The 21,128-nt window shown below is 53.9% G+C and overlaps 1 protein-coding gene across 1 annotated transcript in view; it reads right to left on the bottom strand.

Annotated features, from left to right (window-relative positions):
- Nucleotides 1-21,128, bottom strand: part of RIN3 (Ras and Rab interactor 3) — a 123,133-nt gene continuing 102,005 nt past the window's right edge. The window contains exons 8-10 of the mRNA XM_058740104.1: nt 9,540-9,671; nt 3,855-4,018; nt 1-894 (exon numbers count right to left, since the gene is read on the bottom strand). Of these exons, the coding sequence (XP_058596087.1) occupies nt 583-894; nt 3,855-4,018; nt 9,540-9,671 (608 nt within the window). The 3' untranslated portion in view covers nt 1-582. The remainder of the gene's footprint in view (nt 895-3,854; nt 4,019-9,539; nt 9,672-21,128) is intronic.

Genomic DNA, 21,128 nt, shown 5'->3' with positions numbered 1-21,128 from the left:
GGGGGGGGGGGGGTCGTCTCAACGCACACCCTGAGAAATGCTCCTGAGATGCTGGGAGGGGCCAAAACATCCAGCTCCATCCTGGGGGAGCGGTGGGCAGCTGTGGCCAGGCCGCTCCTCCTAAGGACAGTCCTGGGGAAAGTCAGCCCTTCCCACAAAAGACGGGACTGGGCGGGGCCAGGGCTGGAGCGGAAGGACCGGCCTGAAGGGCTGTGAGTGAACAGGGGGCCAGGCTTGGGCTCTGTTTGCCGCAGCTGGCTGGAGAGTCCCTTCTCTCCCTGAGCCTCAGTCTCCCCTTCTGTCTAACGAAGAACTTGGCCCCTCGAGCGCTCCTCACAGGATCTTCACAGCTGTTCTGCTGGGTTGGCCTGCGCATGCTCGGTATGTTGCAAATGAGTGTGCCAGGTGGGCATCCCATCCACGTTGGGAGCGTGCGCGTGTTCAGATGGGGGGCTCCTGCATGCACGTGTTGGGGGCTTGGTGAGTGAGCCGGAGCCCAGTCTGCCCGCCTCCGCGCCAGCCAGGCTTTGAACGCTGCCGCTGGAGGGGCCGGCGGGGGGGGGGGGGGGGGGAGCCCCGGCCTCAAAGGAAGTTGGGCTCCCGCACCACGAGGCAGGGCGGGCCCCCGCCGCCATCCAGGGGTCGGTACACGAAGTGGAAGTCGCGCTTGGGCTCGCTGCGCAGCAGGTAGCCCTTGATGCGGTGGGGCAGCGCCTCGTCTGCCAGCTGGAAGCAGCGCCCGTCGACCAGCACGAAGAGCCGGTAGTCCTGGGGCTGCAGCACCTCGAATTTCTCCGCGCACTGAGCGCACAGCGCCTCGGCCAGCGTGTCGGTCCGCGACGCCAGCGTCCGCGACTGCCGCTCGGGCTCCAGGAACGACACGCAGATGAAGTCCTGCGGGAGGGAGACGGAGGGGTCTTGCGTCACCGGGGGGGGCGCAATCCCGTCTCACCCCCACCCCGACGCTGGGAGCTTGCACGGGCGCCGAGGGGCTGAGTGGCCTCGGACAAGTCCAGTGCCCTCTCTGGGCCCCCGGCTCCTCTCTACACAGAGAGGGGACTGCAGGGGCGGGTTGGAAGTCGGGGGGTTGGAAGTAGGAGCACCTGCGGCTGACTCTGCCGTGTGACCTCCGCAAGGCAAGGTCCTTCTGTCTCTGAGCCTCGCCTCCCAACGGGCTGAGCATTCTGGGGGAGTCAGCCGGGGCGGGTCTCGGCAATGAGGAGTGAGCACGCCCCCTGGTGGCCAGTCCGCGGGCTCATCCGTCACCCACTTCCTCAACAATTCCTCCCGACGCTCCCCCTGCATTCCCACCCCAGGCCCGACGCTGGGGCGCCGAGGCTGGCATAAATATAATAGAATGTGCAGACCCCAGGACCAGCAGCCCACGGTGAAGCTGGAGCTACTAAGGCTGGCGAAACAGTTACCTACCCTTAAGGCTGGAAAAGCCTGGGGATGGGGGGTGGAGGTTCCTCGTTGCAGGGGCAGGAGGGGGGCTTAGTGAAAGGGTAGGGGAGCTGGGCCTGAAGGCGGGTTTAGGACGGAGGGAGAGGGGCACCGCCCGAGCCAGGCGGGCAAGGGTGGGGCGATGCCTGTGGGGCTGGGTATAGGAACACACGCACAAACCTGAACAGCATCTACACCTTCCAAGAGCCCCAGAGGAGGACCAGGTGGTGGAAGGATGGGCCCTTGAGTTCCTGCCTGGCTTTGAATCTGCTCCCATGCACTGTGTGACCTTGACCTCTCTGCGCCTCTATTTCCTCAACTCTAAATTGGGATGACACCAGTCCCTTACAACCTTAGCTGGGAGGAAGCAAACTAGCTCAGCGCCTGGAAGAGTCCTCTTTCCCCCCAGCACTTTTGAGGGCAGGTAGGTAGCGGTGTGTGAGGGGCTGCCCCCTTGTGGAAGGCTGGTCGCAGTACAGCTGTCTGACCATAGGGAAGATGATGAGGACGAACAAGGCGACCGCGACTTAAGAGTGATGGTAACTATGGTTACAGGGTGGTGAGTGCAGACGAGTCGCTGAGAGGAAGCAGGGGGCGATGCCCTCCCTGGACCCCGGAAATAGTGCTGGGGGGCTTCCTCATCCCCCATCCAAGCCTCTCTCTTTTTTTTAAATTTTTTTTTTCAACGTTTTTTATTTATTTTTGGACAGAGAGAGACAGAGCATGAACGGGGGAGGGGCAGAGAGAGAGGGAGACACAGAATCGGAAACAGGCTCCAGGCTCCGAGCCATCGGCCCAGAGCCTGACGCGGGGCTCGAACTCACGGACCGCGAGATCGTGACCTGGCTGAAGTCGGACGCTTAACCGACTGCGCCACCCAGGCGCCCCTCCAAGCCTCTCTCTTAAGCTTTACCTCCCCAGTGAGAGGCATTGATGCTCTGCCTGGTTTAGCACTGGGAACCTACAAAGTAGAAGCAAGAAGTGACCAATGCCATGGTCAGACATGGGCCAGCAGAGCCCCTGTTGCCAGAGTTGGTGGAGAGACGGGTGTTCCAGGAGGGGATGGGGAGCAGTGATGTGCTGGAGGCCGCCTCTACCAACTTATGCTGGCTCATAACCAGCTTGAGAAAGCCAATCGCATACATCTCTTTCCAATTCCAAGTTCGGCAATCCCAAGTTAGTGGGCTGAAATTGGCCATGATGGGAGTATTTGCACCATGGAAATTGACAGAAGCTAAAATCAGAGCTGCCTTTTTTCTCCCCAGAAGCCAGTTGGTAAATATTATCAAGACATCATTGATAAGTGGTGGGGGGATATCATCTTGGCAGCCTAGAACATGTACTTGGGAGGCAGAGCTCATCTGATCCACTGAGTCCCAAAGAGGGACAGGGACTGCTCCTGGTCACATAGCAAGCTAGTACAGAGCTGGGTCCAGACCTCCAGACTTTTGCCTCCCAGGCCTGGGCTCTGTCTGTTACAGAGGGGCCATCTTGAAAGCCAGGGGTGGGGTTCAGGTCTAGTGTGCTCCAGATGCCAAGGGAGTGAGACTGTAGAGTGTTTACAGTTCTGGATTGCTGCCTGGCCTGATGTTTTAATGTCTTCATTCTGCACACACCCCTATCCCAATCTATCCCAGGCCCTGGGCTTGGGGCCCCTCAGACATGTGAGTCACAGGCCCTCCCTTCCATGGCAATGGCTTCATACACAGATGGTCACAACATGGTGTAATATATGCCATGGGGATACAATGGGGGAAGTAGCAGCAAGAAACACAGAGGAGGGCATCTAACCTGGGTCATAGGGAGTGGGAGACAGGTGGGGAGGTCGTTCAAAGAAGACTTCTCAGTGAAACAGGACAGGCTGTGGCAGCAGTGTGGGGCCAGAGGCTGAGTGCCAGGGAGTGGAGCTCTGCACGTTCAGGGAATCGGGGGCGGCTTGACCGGATGCAGCGTGGGGGTGTGTGGGGTGATGAGAGTGTAAGAGGCAGGATTCCCGCCGTCCATGGCTTGAATACTGAGTGTGTCTAGAGAGGGGTGGGGAGGGATGGTGGCTGGATTGGAGGGGCAGGCTAGGCGCAGAGGCACCTTGGCAGCATTTGTCCAGAAACAAAAGGGGCAAGGCCGTGGATCAGGCCGTGGGCTCCCCAAAGTGGGACTGGCAAGACTATGTCCATATCTCCAGGCCCAGCTGGGTACTAGGACATTAGGACACTGAAGACACTAAGGAGTGTTGGACAAAAGTCTCATTCCTCCCATCCTGTCTTGCCTGCTCAACTAAAACACCGATGCTGCCTGGAGAGACTTTTCTAAAGTATCCCGTCGATGTCGGGCTCCTGGGCCGGGGGGCCATGGGATTGGCGTCCGCGGGACCGTCCCGCCGGCCCCCACCCACCCTGAGTCCCACGCATCACCTGCACGGAGGAGCGCGAGGCCCGGGCCTTGTTGAGCGTGCGCCGGCGCTCCCAGCGGTGGATGGAGTCCTGCACTTCCATGCTCAGCTGCCGGGTCACCGTGATCTTGTCGTAGTTCTTGATGTGCTCCAGGGCCCCGTACGTGGTGGTCAGGTAGTAGGAGCCTGCGGAGACCAGGGTGTGGAGGCTGAGCTGGGACCCCCCTCGCCCGCTTCTCCAAGCTCCGCCCACCGCCGCCGCCTGGGGCGCACCTGCAGCACCCTCCCCTGCGGAGCTGCAGCCCTGCGCTCACCCCTGCAAATGCACACGCTCCCTGAAGACCAGCGTTCCCCCTCCCCAACCCCGTCCCAGCTGTCAGGCTCCGCTCCAAGACTGTCTTTGGCTCCCCTTCCGCAGAGAACTTATTTATCTTTGTAATGTTTATTTATTTTTGAGAGAGAGAAAGAGAGCGCGAGAGGGAGAGCGCACGTGCCGGTGGGAGCGTGAGTGGGGAGGGGCAGAGAGAGAGAGAGGGGGGGGGGGCAGAGGACCGGAAGCGGAAGCGGGCTTTGCCCTGGCAGCGGGCGATCGAGATCGGATGCAGGGCTGGAACTCAGGAACTGAGATCATGACCTGAGCTGAAGTCTGTAGCTCAACCGACTGAGCCACCCGGGAGGCCCTCCCAGGACTTCTTGATTGAAGAGAGGAACCAGCCCCTTACTCTGATTTACACCATTAGTTACACCGTGAGTCATCTGCAGCCCCAAGCATGCCTGTTGCATTGGAGGAAGCTGCCAACACATGTCTACAAATTCCACACCAATATGGAAAAAGTCCACACCCTGGCTGGGGAGGTTGTGATGCTAATGTCACAGCTAACACAGAACTTGGGCTGGCAACACGTATCAGAGAAGAGCCAATAAACCACGCATGCGCATCCCTTTGTAGTTGAGCTTAAAGCCAACTGTGCCAGGCACCCTTCCCTGGGGCCCCAGCCCTTGCTGCCCTGAGAGCCCATCTCCTCTAGCTGGCATGCCTCCAAGACCCTGTCCCCACCTGTGATCATGTCTCCCTGGCTAGTAACGGAGGAGCTGAGTGCAGTGCACTGACTGGGAGCGTTCAGGTTTGGAGTCAGAGAGCACAGTCCAGGTCTGTGCCCTTCAGCAGCCAACCCTGTGATCTCAGGGGAATTACTGTCCTCTCTATGCCTCAGTTTCTTCATTTACTTTTCCCAGAATGTTGTAAAAAGTAAATGAGATGAATACTGTCGAGTGCAGGGCTTAATCAAATGTGAGTAATGCAGGTAATTAGGTGACCTAAGGGAGATGCTCTAGAGGCTTCTCACCCTCTCCCAGACAACTTCCCCTTGACTTGGGGCCATGCCATGCAGTGCCTACCAGGACCACTAGGTGGCAGGCAACCCCTCCCGCCGTGAGTTTGGGAGCTGGTTGTTCCCTTTGGGGAGAGTGTTGTCCTTTGATGGAGAAAACTCACTACCCCTTTTAAGATATTTGCACAGGGGCACCTTGGTGGCTCAGTTGATTAAGCGTCCAGCTTCACCTCAGGTCATGATCTCATGGTCCATGAGATCAAGCCCTGTGCTGACGGCTCAGAGCATAGAGCCTGCTTAGGATTCTGTCTCCCTCTCTCTCTGTCCCTCCCCCACTCACACTCTGTCTCTCAAAAATGAATAAATGTTAAAAAAAATTTTAAATTAAAAAAAATGTTAAAATGTTAAATGTTAAAAACGTTTAAAAAATTTAAAAAAAATTTTTTTTTTTTAATTTATTTTTGAGACAGAGAGAGACAGAGCATGAGCAAGGGAGGGTCAGAGAGAGAGGGAGACACAGAATCCGAAACAGGCTCCAGGCTCTGAGCTGTCAGCCCAGAGCCCGACGCGGGGCTCGAACTCACGGACTGCAAGATCATGACCTGAGCCGAAGTCGGATGCCCAACTGACTGAGACACCCAGGCACCCCCCAAAAAATTTTTTTTAATAAAAAAAAAGATATTTGCACAGCATGGCCAGCTGTCAATCAGTGCAGAGGAGATGTGGGCAAAGGGGACCATGGGGGTGCTTCTAGAAGAGGTTTGGATTTTGAGCTGGCTCCAGCCACGTGCACAGCAGCTGCCAGGGTCTCCCGTCTGCCCGTATTTGCCCAGATTTGTGGGAGCTGCAGAGAGAGAGGCTAGAAGGAGGCTGGGATCCGATCAGCTCAATGTTCAGGCGCTCTCTACTTCTTACAGGAAGTCCCTGATCTCTCATGCCTGATAAGCCTGCTTCAAAGAAAGCAGGACCCAATCACTGGTCTTTTTACCAAATTAGCAGCACTCGGAACCAGCTGAAAGAACATGAGGGTCTCAAAGAATGCAATCAGACTCGCAAGGCCTTTGGTTGAATGCAGGATGCTGGGGCACCCAGACAGTGTGAAAACCCCACATCTAGCCCAGCACATGTGCTTTCCCAAGCCGGAGACGTTACGGGACTTGTCCAAGGTCTCCAGCCAATCAGAGGCAGAACCGGGGCTGAAATCCAGCCTGCAGACCGCTCTTTTTACTACACTGGTATTAGTTCTCCTCTTAAGATGGAGGAACTGACGTTCTCTAGAGTGGGGGCTCCCTGAGAGCCTGCCCCGTCCCAGGCATCTCTGAGCTCCTCAGAGCACCCACCCCCCTGAAAGGCAGGCTCTTCTTTGTACCTGAGCCTCAGGGGCTTTGGGAACGGAGCACCCTGTGTGCCATGCCAGCCAGTTAGGACAGGCGGCAAAGCTGGGGAAACGCAGGAACGCTGTCCCCCTTGCGCTCTGTCCCTCTGCCCCTCGGCCCAGTTACTTCTAGATGAAGGTCTGCTGGCTGTCAGACTTGAAGGGTGGACGCCCCGGCCCAAGCTGAAGACACCCACATCATCTCACTACCGGAGGCCTCGCCTATGAGGCCGGGCCTGTCCTGGGTGCTGGGACTTCCCACCTTGACTATCAGAGTAGGAACAGAGAGAGGTACAGGGAGGCCTCTTGGTGTATGCAGCATGACGTAAAGTTGGTCCTCTGGGCCTCAGAGCTGCCGTGGGCAGGCTCTGTCACCAATGTCGGTGGGGGCCGGGAAGGGATGCTGGGAGGGGCCGTATACAGTGCATGGCAAGGCTGTGTGTGCCCTGTCCGCCTCTTTACTTCCAGCAAACACCTCAAGGATTCCTTAGAAATCTTCCCACGTGGGGGTGCCTGGGTGGCTCCACTGGGTAAGCATCTGACTTCAGCTCAGGGTTCGTGGGTTCGAGCCCCGCGTTGGGCTCTGTGCTGATAGCTCAGAGCCTGGAGCCTGCCTCAGATTCTGTGTCTCCCTCTCCCTCTCTGTCTCTCCCCAGTTTGTGCTCGCTCTCTCTCAAAAATAAAAAAATAAACCTTAAAAAAAAAAAAGGACCTAGGTTCTAAAAAAAAAAAAAAAAAAAAAAAAGAAATCTTCCCATGGAGCCAGAGACTGACTACTTAAGTTTGAAAGAGGGCAGGGTACAGGGTATTCAGGCAGCCTTGGGTCAGAAACTGTAAACTAAGACCTTTATGTATTTACTGGTACTTGCCTCGTCTCAAAAGCACTTAACATAGCCCAGAATAGACCAGCATTCCCGCCTGAAGGACCTTTGCTTTCCTACCCAAACCCCGGGTAGCCTCAGGAATAGAAAGAAGGATCCTAGGAGGCCATGGCAGGATTGTGGTGGGAATCACAGGCCCATTAGGAGAGGGTAGCTGGGCCAAGGACGTCCCTGCCCTCTCCCTGTTCAGCCGCTATGCCTGGCCTGGAGCCTCCTTTGGCCATAAAGATTCAGGCTGAGAAGGGAGTAGGAGTCATAGTGGCCAAGGCTTGGCTGACCACTGCTAGAGAGCAAGCCAGGACTCAGACCATGGCAGAGCCCCATGGTCTAGCTCCATTATTCCACCCCTCAAGTGTTTTTCTCCAACACTGTCTCTAAGACACTTAAAAAACCTATGGGGTTGGGGCTAGTTCTTTAATAGGATTTGTAAGTGATTTCTTCCCAGGTACATCAGCAGCAGTGCCCTTGGTGGAAAATTTGAAAGATGGATAGGTGGGTTGGTGGATGGATGGATGGATGGATGGATGGATGGATGGATAGATGAAAGAAAGGGTGGGTGGATGGGTAGGTGCATAGGTATATGGGTAGATGAATGAATGCGTGGGTGGGTAGGTATATGGGTAGATGAATGGATGGATGGATGGATGGATAGATGACAGAATAGATGGGTGGATGGATGATGGATGGATGGATAGACAGATGGGTGGGTGGATGATGGGTGAGTAGATGATGGATGGATGGACAGAGAGATACATGGGTAGGTGGATGATGGATGGATGGGTGGATGGGTGAGTGGATGGATAGGTGGATGGTGGATAGACGGATAGAAGGATGGATGGATAGATAGATTGGATAGATGGGTGGGTGGATGATGGAGGGATGGATGGATGTACTGGACAGCAGATAAGCACTGCTTAAGGAAGCTTGGCTTCCACTGAATTCCTACACCCTCTGGAAGACAGGTTGTTACAACTGCAGAATTTTTTTGAGAGGAGAGAGAGAGAGAGAGGGAGAGAGAGAGAGAGAGAACCCATGCAAGTGCACACACACACGAGTGGGGGAGGGGCAGAGGGAAAGGGAGACAGAGAATCTTAAGCAGCCTCCATGCCCAGAGTGGAGCCCGACACAGGGTTAACTGCAGAACATTTTTAACTGAAGAGGAGAAAAAATAGCTCCGGAGGTCCCAGGGCCCTAGTTAAAGTTATATGGGACAGCAAACTTCAAGGCTTTACACGCTCCCCTGAGTTTCCAAGAACTCACAGAACCAGCCATGTCACACTGTCACCCCAGAGGCCAACACACGCTAAAAATGCAAACAGATGTAAATGGGCCAGCTTATCTCAAGAAGCACAAGGCCCAAAGGGGACACTCGGGCCCCGAGAGTCTCACTTCGTCCTTTGGGGCTGACATGTCAGAGCTGATATCTGGGCGGTCTGCACCTCAAGGATTGTTGGTGGAGGAGTGGCCAAGGCAAAGTGGGTGGGGGGGAAGTGGTGGGAAGGAGGAAAGGGGAAGGGAAACTGAGCATGGGGTGAGCAAACACTCCTCTGCCGTCATCCTATTCGGGAGTGCAGGTTCCATGTCCCAGCATTAACCTTCTCTCACGGGCACAGGACCTGGCCACGGCTGAATGAGGAGGGGGCCGACAGTTCCCAGGGCCACCCCTGTCTAAGAACTGATCATTATTCCCTGCTCAGACTCCTTCTCTTGATGGGTCCACCCACTGATTCAGCCTTATCTTTTATGCTACCAGCAAATGCTGTTCCCTCTGTGGAGAATGCCTCTCCCACTTCTTTCACGGTCTGGTTCCTCTCCAGCCTTCAACACTCAGCTCAGGTATCACCTCCTCCTGGAAGCCCTCCCTGACTGCACAGCCTGGGCACTGCATGCCTATACACTGTGGACTTCCCATCATTCCAGCATCCGTCAAGCAGTGGTGACAGGGTCTCTTTACTGGCCCAGCTCCCCTGCTGGTCTGTGAGCTCCCGCAGGACAGGGCCCGTGTCCAGGCCCTGTGTCTTGTCCTCGGGGCTCAGTGGAATCTGGCATCCGGGAAGTTGCTTGTTGGGCTGTGCAGCGGACCCTGGCAGCCTGGAGAGGGGCCTGGGGTGGGGACTCACCCTCGCCCAGCTGCAGGGCAGGGTCCATGAGCTCCATCATGTACTCCACGTTGAGGAGCATCTCCGTGAGGTTGCTGCGGGCCAGGACGTACATGAGCACGGGCAGGAAGTCGTCTGCGCCGTAGGGCTTCCCTGGGAGGAGAAAGGGTGCAGAAAGTAGTGAGTGTGAGGTTCTCCTCGTGAGCCATTCTCTGCCCTCGGGAAGAGGACAGCGGTTCGTTGGGTGGGGGCCGGTCTCCCCTGGAAGAGGAACCTTGCAGCTTTCTCATGACTCAGGACAGGGGCAACCTGGGACCAGCCTTCTCAGGGATGTCTGAGACACAGTCCAGGGTTAGGAACAAGGAACTGAGAGAGCCACCCTCCACTGGAGTGGTCATGTCCCAACCCCTCCCTCTTCCCCAGCTCTTCCCCCTCAATGCCCCGGGCTGCTTTTTTTTTTTTTTTTTTTTTTTTTTTTTAAGATTTTATCCCTAAAGTAATCTCTATACCCAACGTGGGGCTCGAACTCACAACCCTGAGAATGAGTTGCACCCTCCACGGACAGAGCCAGCCAGGTGCCTCCCACCCTCGCTGCTTGCTTGACAGTCAAGTTCATATCACACTTATTCAGGAAGCCACCCAGAAGCAGCTAACAGTGATGTATTCGGGAGGGTCCCCTGTCCCTTTTAACAACATCTCCCTCTGCATCTGCAAAACAGAAAGCCCTCCCTCAATCAGTACTCCGTGGTTGGAAATCCCACCATTCAACCTTCACTGTATTGGGTTAAGCAGGGCCCTGATCTGAGGGGTTCTTTTAACACGTAAATACCTCTGAAAGGAATAACTCATCACTTCTGCTTTTGTGGGAGATGTTCTCATGGTTCAGAGGATCTTGACAATAATAGATGCCTTGGGGAAGAGACAAGGGTGGACAGTGGGCCTATGAGATGCCTTCCCTGTTGGGCTCCGGGATGGCTCTGGTGACTGACTGGCAATACAAAGGCACAGGCTGGATGTGGAGGGAAGAATTCCTACAAGGACAGAATCCCCTGGAGTCCCTCAGTTGGCACATTGGCATTCCCCCCCTCTTTTTTTTAATGTTTATATATTTTTGAAGGGAGAGAGAGAGCGTGAGTGGGGGAGGGGGAGAGAGAGGGAGACACAGAAGCGGAAGCAGGCTCCAGGCTCCGAGCTGTCAGCACAGAGCCCCACGCGGGGCTCAAACCCACGAGCTGTAAGATCATGACCTGAGCCGATGTCAGATGCTTAACTGACTGAGCCCCTCAGGCGCCCCAGGAGGAGTCTTGCTCATAAGGGCCCACCTGCTCGGTCATTCATTCATTCATTCAGTCACTTAAGCCCTCGTACTAACCACCCTATTCCTTGGGTGTCACCTGCCCAGGTAATAAGACCTGATTTTTTCTGGATTCCAGCAGGGACCAGAAAGATGTGAGTAAAAGATATGGTGTGACAGAGGTTTGAGAAGAGTGGAAGCTCAGTGTTGAGTTTAGCAGCCCCTCCGGAGGGCCTTGTGTCCCGCTGCCCGTGCCTGCACAGGCCGCCCACCCCTGGGTGCCGGGAGGCACGATCGAGCCGGGCTTCCGTGGGCTCCGTGTGTCCACGCCTCTCCAGCACAGGCCAGCGCGCTCCTCCTATGTCCTCCACGCTCCCCACGGTACAGTGCTGGCACCGCGGGGGCCTCTGACGATGTCTCTCCCATGGGGGCCCCTTCTGCTTACAACCCATCCTTGGTCGTTTTCCCAGAGAACAGTGTGCCCTGTGGCCGGCTTCCTGGCCACACTCAGTTCCTACATCTGCAAAATGGGGCCAGCAGCACGAGCCCTGATGGCCTTTCGGGGTTTTTGAGAGAATAAGGTGAGCAAAATAGCAAAGTGTTTGGTACCTGTAAAGTGCTACGGAAAAGTGAGCTATTACTGACGTCTCTGTTCTGCTGTCTCAAGGGGCCTCCGTTTTCCCACCTGTGAAATAAACAGACTGAAGGGGTTGGTAACACACAGCACTGAAAAGCAGAGTCGGACCCAGAGTGTGAGCCTCGGTGCACTTCTTACCAGCTGTGTGACTTGGGCTACTGCTTGACCTCTCTGAGCCTGTATTTCTAGTCATGCATCATGTGCCACAGATTACATGACATCCCATAGGATTTTGGTGAGAATTCTATACAAGGATTTAAGGATTTACCCATAGTACTCCCACATGCTCCCATGGAAATGCCTTCTTCCCATTCCAGTTCTGTGTGTGTGTGTGTGTGTGTGTGTGTGTGTGTGCGCGCATAGGTGTGTGTTTAATGTTTATTTACTAATTTTGAGGGGGGGGGGAGGGGTGGAGAGAGAGGGAAAGCAAGAATCCCAAGCAGGCTCCGCACTGTCAGCACAGAGCCTGGTGCAGGGCTCAAACCCATGAACCATGAGATCATGACCTGACCCGAAATCAAGAATCAGACACTTAACTGTCTGATCCAACCCGGGCACCCCTGCAGCTCTGTGTTCCGAGGCTCTCTGGTTATTTGTTTCAAAATTCCTGTCCTGTCCCTACACAGAATTAGTCCGTTTTGGAGAAAGCTCTCCCCTAAACCTTTATAAGCTGGAGACACAACCAACGAGTTCCTGGGGAAAGATTTTGTGCCGGGAGATGTTTTTCATGCTGATAATTTAATTATTAGAATCCTGGCCTACAGGAGATTCTTTTCTTGTTTGAGTTACGAGTTAGGAACTGATGTGAAACAGTCCTGTGCCTTTTGGAATGCACCTATAACTCACGCACCGGCTTAGAGCTGATTGAATTTTTACTGTGCCTCCTAGAACACTGATTTCGTCCTGGTATTGTGTTAATAGCTCACCAAGGGATACAATCAGGCAAGCAAATTTGTTTTTGAGCAGTGGTTCTCCGCCGGGGTGGTTCTGCCCTTCAGGGGCCACTTGGCAGTATCCGGGGTCCTTTTGGGTTGTCACATCAGAGTGGGGGTGCTACTGGCACCTGCGATGCCCAGGACAACCCTCCATCATAAAGATTTACTCAGCCCCAAATGTCTATAGTTCTAAGGGCCAGAAGCTCTGCTTCCGGGGGCAGTGACTTTCAGCAAGAAGGATGGTCCAGCTCTGGCCCTCAGTTTAGGATTCAGAGGCCCTCCGGACTGCAGCTCTGTGCCTTGTGGGGGATAGAATGTGGTTCATGTGTTTCTTTGTCTCCCCATGCTCTCCCTGAGAAGCCTGGCCAATGCTCAGGAAGGGCTTTGGGGCCCACTTCCTCAGTCCCCAGCACATTCTGCTTAGCCACCTACTGCAAGGGCTCCCGTGATCCCACGACTGTCCTTCCAGCTACCCGTGAACATCCCCTTTCTGTCTCCCCGGGACACAGAGCAGGGCACAGCAGCGGTGAGCAGGAAGGGGTGCCTCCCCAAGTTCCCCAGGCTCCGGTGGACCTTTACAGACACCCCACGAGTCCTTCCCCTCACCAGGGGCCAAACCAAGTGTTTCATCATTTCCTGGAAACCAGCCCTGGCTGCAAACTTTCCCATTTCTGTCAAGGAGCCCACGGCTCCCTGCCCCCCGTCCCGGGGTGCAAGGCCTGGGAGTCCCCTTCTTCCTCTGGGGTTCTCTGTTCCCTGTGGCCAGGCAGGTCAGAGCCCCAGACGAATCTTCCTTCTAACTGCTCTCTGCACTCACATTTTGCTTTTTCCAGCCCTACTTCCCTATGCCTGCCCTCCCAGCAGGGTCTCTGTCCTTTGATCCACTCTGTCCACTAACCCATCTCCTGCGAGTATAGCTCTGATCATGCTATTTCTCTTCTCAAGAACCATCAACGGCTCCCCCCTGCTTAGAGAATCAGGTCTGGATCTCTTATCCTGACATTCAAGGCCTTCCACAATTAGGCCCATAAACACCTGTCCAATATGATTACTCTCTTCCAGCCACACTGTCTAGTTGATGGCCTGAGAACAAGTCACCTGCATTCTGGCCCCTTGGTATTTGCCACAGTCACCTATCGGGCATGGCTTGTCCTTACCTTCCCCCTCCCACACAGCACCAACATTTGTGGGCCATTCTAAAAGCAAAGCATATTTTATAAATATTATACCAATGGATTCCTAAAACAACTCTGTGAGGTGGGTTAGATCCATTGTGCCCACTTTATAGATGAGGAAAGTGAGCCCCAGTGAAGTTAAGCTACTTGCCTAAGGTTGCATGGCCAGGATGTGGTGAACCAGGACTTGAATCCAACTTTTTCTTACCCACAATCCCAGGTACCTGGTACTTCAACATTCTTCCTTCAAGTTCCACCTCCTCCACGAAGCCCTCCTAGACTGCCCCCAGCTACCACTGCTTATTCTATATTACAACTTCCAGCTCAGAACGACATGCTGCCTTCATCACCTTCTCACACAAATTCCTCCGTGCTGAATCACGGGCCATTCCCCGAACTCCATTCCTCGTGCCTTTGCACACCCATTTCCCTCTGCCGGGGACACCTTCCCTAGCTCTCCCGAACAAACTTCTCCTTCTTTGCCCTCTCCCGCATCCTCAGGCACAGGTGAGCACTTCCAGCTCCCAAACACCTCGACTTCAGAGCCTGCCCTTTTCCTTGGACTATGAGCTCCTCGAGGGCCAGGACGGAGGCTGGGTGAGCTTGGGCAAGTCTCTTAACCTTTCTGAGCCTCTGCCCCATCACTGCCTTTCCAGTCCCCAGCACAGGGCTTGGGATGTTGGACATTGACAACGGACTGAATGGAGCCACATGTGTGCTCCCACTGGCCTCCGCTCTGTCCTGTCCAGGGCTGGGGCCATGGTCAAGGATACTAGGATCCTCTGTGGGTCTTAGACAGCGGTGAGCTGGGAAATGGCCAACAACTGCCTCTCCGAAGGGAAAAATAAGCTCCGATTTGCAGGGTTTGCCAATTTCTGTGGTATAAATATTTCCACAGTGGCCCATTTCAAGCTACCGACATGAACGTGGAACGGGAGAGAGGCACATGATTAGCTCTCATGGCATGACCAGCTGACTCAGGACACCAGCGGCCCTGGATTCATCAAGCCCAATCTCACTGTGAGGAGGCCGAGGTTCAGAGACCAGAGAAATTTGCTCGAAGCCCCACAGCCGGTTAGTGATGGATCTATGACTAGAATCTGGGTTTCTCTTCGCTGATGTAGGTGGGAAAGGCCCACACAGACTCTCTGACTTGATAGCTACTTGCAGACGAACATAAGCCACAAGCATTGTTTAAATGCTCCAGCTCTCTGATATTCCAGGGCTAGGTAGGGCTGCCCAAGGCATGAGCTCAGCCTGTGCACAGGGGGCCTCAGCCAGCAGCACTGGGATACGGAGGCACAGCTCCAAAGTAATTCTCCGTGATCAGAACATCTGGCTTGCACGGGTCAGAGACCACGTCCATCAGGCTGCACCTCCCAGAGCCCTGCTGGGCCACAGCCTGCAGTGCCTGGTGATTTCTGCTTTCTTTTCGTGCCAAAGTCACATCCGTTTCCCATCAGTAGGTATGGGGAGTGGGGGGTGGTGGGCAATCACACGTTAAAGGGCTGGCTCGGTGCCTCGTGCATATTTCATCGGCGGGCAGGTTTTCGAGGAGAGTTCTGATAAAAAGGCGCTGAATGCGCTCGCCTCGTGCAGACCGTGTGAGTACTGCATCAGGAAGCCCCCAACTCTGTCCCTTCACTGTGTGATCTGGGGCCGCTCACTCTGAGCCTCAGTCTTCTCATGTGAAAACGGGCTGATGATAAAACTCACTCAGACTTCAGACTGGGGGCGCCTGGGTGGCTCAGTCGGTTGGGCGTCCGACTTCAGCTCAGGTCATGATCTCACAGCTCGTAGTTCAAGCCCCGCGTCGTGCTCTGTGCTGACAGCGCGGAGCCTGGAGCCTGCTCTCTGCTCCTCCTGGAGCCTTCTCTCTGCCCCGCCTCTGCCCCTACTCACACTCTGTGTCTCTTGCTCTCTCTCAAAAATAAATAAACATTAAAAAAAAAAAAAAGTTAATTCAGATTGTCACGCCAGGTTGCTGTGAACCTCAAGTGAGTGGCTGGGTTAAAAATTAGGTTTTAGATCATTTGTCAGTGATCTAAATGAGCAGTTGGCCTATCTTTCTGTAAAGGGCCAGGTAGTAGTTATTTTTAGTTTCGAGGGCTATGTGGTGTCTATCCCAACTGCTGGATTCAGCAGTTGTAACAAACGCAGCCATAGACACTGTAAATGAATGGGTGTGGCTGTTTCTATGAGTTTATTTACAAAATCAAGTAGGGGGCCGGAGTTGGCCTGCAGGCCATAGTTTGCAGACTCCTGATCTAGATAGAGGAAGGGTGTATCATCTTACTATAACTGTCCCTCCAAATTTGTTGACCGGGCTCTTACTGAAAGTGGTGGCTGGTGCAATAGTCCTGGGGCAGACAAGGTACAGGACTGTGATGTGCTTTGACTCTTACTTTCCACCATGATTCCCACTTAAAGTCACTTCCTTCCTCCAGGAAGTATTAACTGAAGACCCCCACTTCCCACAAACTAGGTTAATGCCCTTATGATGGGTTTCCCCTGCCCTGTCCCTGCAGAATGGGAAAACGGATACTGTGCATTAACTCAGAGAGGCCTCCCCTGACCACCCAACGCAGAGCGGCAAACACCTCTGACATTCCGCAGACCCTTCTCCGTGTTTGATTCAGCCTGCCGGCACGTTTCAGCATCTAATGAGATAGTTTATGCTTCTGGTTCCTTATTTATTACCTGCCTCGCCTCATAGAATGAAAGCTTTGTGAAGGCAGGGGTTTCATCGTGCTCACTGTTCATATCCAGCATTTCCACTGTGCCTGACCTGCACTAGGTTCTTTTTTTTTTTTTTAATGTTTATTTACTTTTGAGAGAGAGAGAGAGACAGAGACAGAGACAGAGACAGAGTGTGAGCAGGGGAGGGGCAGAGAGAGAGGGAGACACAGAATCAGAAGCAGGTTCCAGGCTCTGAGCTGTCAGCACAGAGCCCGATGCGGGGCTCAAACCCATGAACCGCGAGATCATGACCTGAGCCAAAGTCGGACGCTTAACTGACTGAGCCACCCAGATGCCCCACGCACTAGGTTCTTAATAAATATATCTGCTAAATGAATGAATGGATACCATTTGTCACACGGTATGACTGTCGCTTGTTTAATGCTCCGTTATCCCACTTGAATCGTGACCATCTTAAAAACAGGGACTGGGTTTTCCTGTTAACATCCATATTGTCATTTCTTGTTAGTCCCACTGTTGAATGAATGAACTTATTTGATAAACACACGGGATGGTAGGAAGTAGAGAACAGCACCTATAACAGGAGGTTTTCAGTTTACTTTTATAGTGGAAGACTTTCATTTTTTTAATGTTTATTTTTGAGGGGGGGGGGAGCACGTGTGTGCTGGGGAGGGGCAGAGAGAGGGGGAGAGAGAATCCCAAGCAGGCTCCCGACTGTCAGCACAGAGGCTGGCTCAGGCCTGGATCCCACCGAACCGTGAGATCACGACCTGAGCCAAAATCAAGAGTCTGACGCTTAACTGACTGAGCCACCCAGGCGCCCAGGGAAGCCTTTCATTAAGGGGTATTTTAGGCAGAACTTGGCTTCTCTGGTTGATTCACAGTGGGGGCTGGCCTGCTCTTCTCTCCCTCCACTGTCCCCTGCAAATGGCCCTCAGCTATGTCTGTGGCCTCTGGGGAGCTCTTGGCTGCCAGTTTGAAAACCACTGGTCTAGTCTGAACTACTCCCAGCTGCAGAGCTGAAAGAGCGGGAGCCCAGGGAGGAGGGAAGAGGGGTGGAGGGTTCCCCGCAGTCTGTGGCTGACGTGGGATGAGAAGCCAGCCCTCCACCCACTGAGCCCCCCTCCAAAGCTGCCCCGTTGGGTCATGTGGGCTTTCTGCCGATGCCGCTTAAGCCTCAGTTCTGCTTTGAGCCACACCGCATCCCCGAGGAAATTACTCCAGCTCACCAGCTTCCTCTTCGGAGAGCTCAGCCCGCGAGCCAGTCCAGCCACACAGGCCGCGGGCTCGGAGCCCTGCGGCCCAAAGTCCCAGCCTGGCTGGAAAAGGCGCGAGGCCTCCTCTGACTCGGGCCTGACTTCTCTGAGGTCCTCACTGACCCCAGGACACCCCAGAGAGGGAGGACAGCGCGCGGTTGGGCGCGGGACCTGGCTCCACTCGCCTGCTCGGGGATGACGCTGGGTGTGCTGCCCAGCCTCGCTGAGCCTCAGTTTCCTCGGCTCTAAAGTGGGGGCAACAATAGTGTCTACACCTCAAGAAGTGGTTCTGAGGATTCGGTGGCAAGACAGGTGGGCAGTGAGGAACACGGTGCCCGTGGGGCTACCGGCATGTGAGAAATGCCAGCCAGGAGGGCAACGTGTCTTCTAATGCTCAGAGCACGACATCTTAGAGGGCCCGGGCGCCATTTCTGTTGTGCGGTGGGGGGCGTAAAAGCAAGGTTGTGCTTTGCTTCCAGGCCTGGCCCTTGTGTTCTCTCTCTGTCACCTGGATGTCAATGCCCAGGAGGATTCAGACAGTCTCCCTCGGCCTGGATCCCTGAATGACTCCATGCAGCAGAGCCCTGCCGGCCCCCGCCCCCCCCACCCTTCTCCATCCGCTTGGACTTACATGAGTGAGAAATGCACTTTTATTGGGTAAGAGATTGCGGGGATTAGCAACATAGCTATAATACATAGCAATATATATATAATATATAGCAATATGTTAGCAAATATAGCAGCAAGTATTTTCCTTAACTAATGACCTATTTATCTACCTATCTATATCTCTTTCAAGAAGACCAAAAAGAAATCCAACAAGATACTCATCATCTTTTTTCAACAACAAACATTATTAGTGACTTCTGTATCAGAAATCGGAGGAGACTTTTTTTTTTAACATAGATTAAAAAAAAAACCCCAAGAGCCTGACCTCCCTCTGTGCCCCCCTGACCCCTGGTCAATGGCACAGGCTCCCCGGGGTCTGCCCTCGCAGCCTCTGCCCCCACCTGAACCAGCTATAGATTCCCAGCTGGCTCTGCGATGCCTGCGAGTGGGGTGAATGGTGAGGGGCTAGAGGGGCTCCAGGACCCTCAGACCACCATCCCTTTGGCCCTTACATCCAAACACCTGGCTGCTGGACACCCCTCCCCCAGGGTCAGGGGCCAGGTTCCATCTCGTGCGGTGTGGCATCTGGGTGTTTACACGGACTACTGAAGGCACAGAAAAAAGGCAACCTCTTGGCCATCATTGCCCCCCTCCTGTTGCCTCCTCTCCATCAAAAGAAGGTTCTTTCTGTTCTTTTAGAAAGCGCCCTGCATACTACACACCACACTCCTCCCTCCTTCCTCCCTCTTGCGTTTTGGGGCGGGGCTCTCAGGCTTGAATCTATTTCTCCTCAATGGCGGGGCCAACCCTGTTCTTCGACACTGAGAAGGTTCTTAGACTTTGAGAAGGTGGGAAGAGCTTGTTTGTGGAAGCAACAGGAGAAATGATTCTAGAAGTTCTGGCTGCTCTCCCCAAGCCTCATGAAGTCCATGAGCAACCCAGTCTGCTCCTTGCTGCAGGATGGATGGCCAAGCTTACCCAAAGCCATTTGTCTCCACAAACACCTGCTCTGCCTGACTCAGGCCCCTAAACTTGCTACCGTAGAGGAAGCACGTGACTGGGATTCAGGAACCTTGGGATCTGTCCCCAGGCTGGCTGCTGCCTATAGCCACAAAAGCACAGGCTTTGGAGTGAGGAACTGTTGGCTTCAAATCCTGGTCCTTTTGTACCCTGGGCATAAAGAACAATACCCTTCTGGGAAAGACGGCCCGGCCAGTTAACTCAGACGTCTCCAAGTTCAGTCCCTCTCTTCGTGCGCCAGTGGGCCTTGCCAGCATCCAGGCCACAGGGACACCACAGGCTATTGCCGGTGTCATGTCAGAGGTAGGCAGGTGGGGCTTCTTCCCTGGAGATGAGGGGGCTGGTGTGGGGGTGGGAGTGGGAGGGAAGGGCTGTTTTTGGCTTTGAGTGGGTCAGTGGTAGAGGTAGGCGGGACCCAAGCTGGAGTGTGTCTTTCCACAGGGTCACCGATAGCTCCCAGAGCTTCCATGCAGGGCTGCTGGTCTGCGGACCACTTTCGAGCAGCAAGCCTCTGGAAGCATCCGGCAGGAGGGAGGTGTCAGCTGAGTGTCTGGGGAGAGGGGGCCGGGTCCTAAGATCGCAGAATGTCGAAGTCAGAAGAGAATTTAAGAGTCAGTCGGGATCTGGCTGAAAGTGCATAACCTCAATCTAATCATGAGGAAACATCTGACAAACACAAAATGAGGAACTTTCCTCAAAAAGAACCAACGGTGAGGGGGTGGGGTGGTGGGAGGGAAACCTGTATTCCTGCAAAACATCAATGTCATAAAAAAGCAAAGAAAGAAAGGCTGTGGAAATGTTGCAGGTTAAAGGAGGCAAGAGACACATGACAGCTAATTGTGATACCTGACTCCTGACCGGATCCCGAACGGGAGGAGGAAAAGCCAGCAAGGACCTTATTAGCTCCAGTGACAACCCGGAATACAGAGGGTGGCCGAGGTAAAAATATTGTATCAGCGTGAATTCACAAAGTGGACAACTTTACTGTGGTTATGCAAGGGAATGTCCCTGTTCTTAGAAAAGTATCTAGGGGTAAAGGGCCAAGATGTAAGTAACTTAAGCTCAGATGATTCAGGAAGAACATTATGTATGCACAGAGAGAGTGTTTAAGTGATAAAGCCAATGAAACAAGATGTTAACAATTCACAAAGGGTATGTGGATGTTCCTACTAAAAATCGTTTATTTTTGAGAGAGAGAGAGAGAGAGAGAGAGAGAGGGAGGGAGGGAGGGAGAGAGAACCAGAGTGACAGCAGGGGAGGGGCAGAGAGAGAGGGGGACATAGAATTGGAAGCAGGCTCCAGGCTCTGAGCTGACAGCACAGAGCCTGATGTGGGGCTTGAATCCACAAACCGGGAGATCATGGCCTGAGCCAAATTGGGACGCTTAACTGACTGAACCACCCAGGCACCCCTGGATGTTCTTATTTTAATGTAGTATTTCTATTCTCAAGCTTTGTGAAGTCTGAACCCATTTCCAAATGGAAGTTTTAAAAGCTAAAATATTTAGCAGCAGAACTGGTTATTGCAAACAAAATCCCATGTGGGACTCCATGTATAAAACAGGGACAAACAAGGTCGTGGCCCAGCTTGTGTTGTGTCCCCTTGGTGGCCCTGGGGTGCCTCCTGGACCCCAGCATGGAGACCACTGGGTGGTGGGGAGGCAGCAGCCATTCCCACATCCTAACATGTCAGACACTCACACAAGTATTTGGTTGCATCTGGTCCTCGAAACAGCCCTGAGAGGCATTCCCAGACCCATTTTATGAGTGAGAAAACCAAGGTTCTAGGAGATGATTAGTCCCTAGGAGATTAGTCCCTCCTGGATAGAAAATATCCAGATGCCTTCTAGGTGTTCTCCCCGCTCCTGCATGACAACCTGATTAGCAGGTCTTATCATCCTTGTTTCATATGCATGCAGAGGCCCCATGAGATTCACGTCCAAGGCTACAGCACTGAAGCTACAGTTCAAACCCAGGTCTATGAA

This window comes from Neofelis nebulosa, chromosome 7, assembly GCF_028018385.1.
Source record: "Neofelis nebulosa isolate mNeoNeb1 chromosome 7, mNeoNeb1.pri, whole genome shotgun sequence".
NCBI classification, from domain to species: domain Eukaryota; kingdom Metazoa; phylum Chordata; class Mammalia; order Carnivora; family Felidae; genus Neofelis; species Neofelis nebulosa.
The sequence above is the reverse complement of the archived record's forward strand: the minus strand, read 5'-3'. Positions and strand labels throughout refer to the sequence as shown.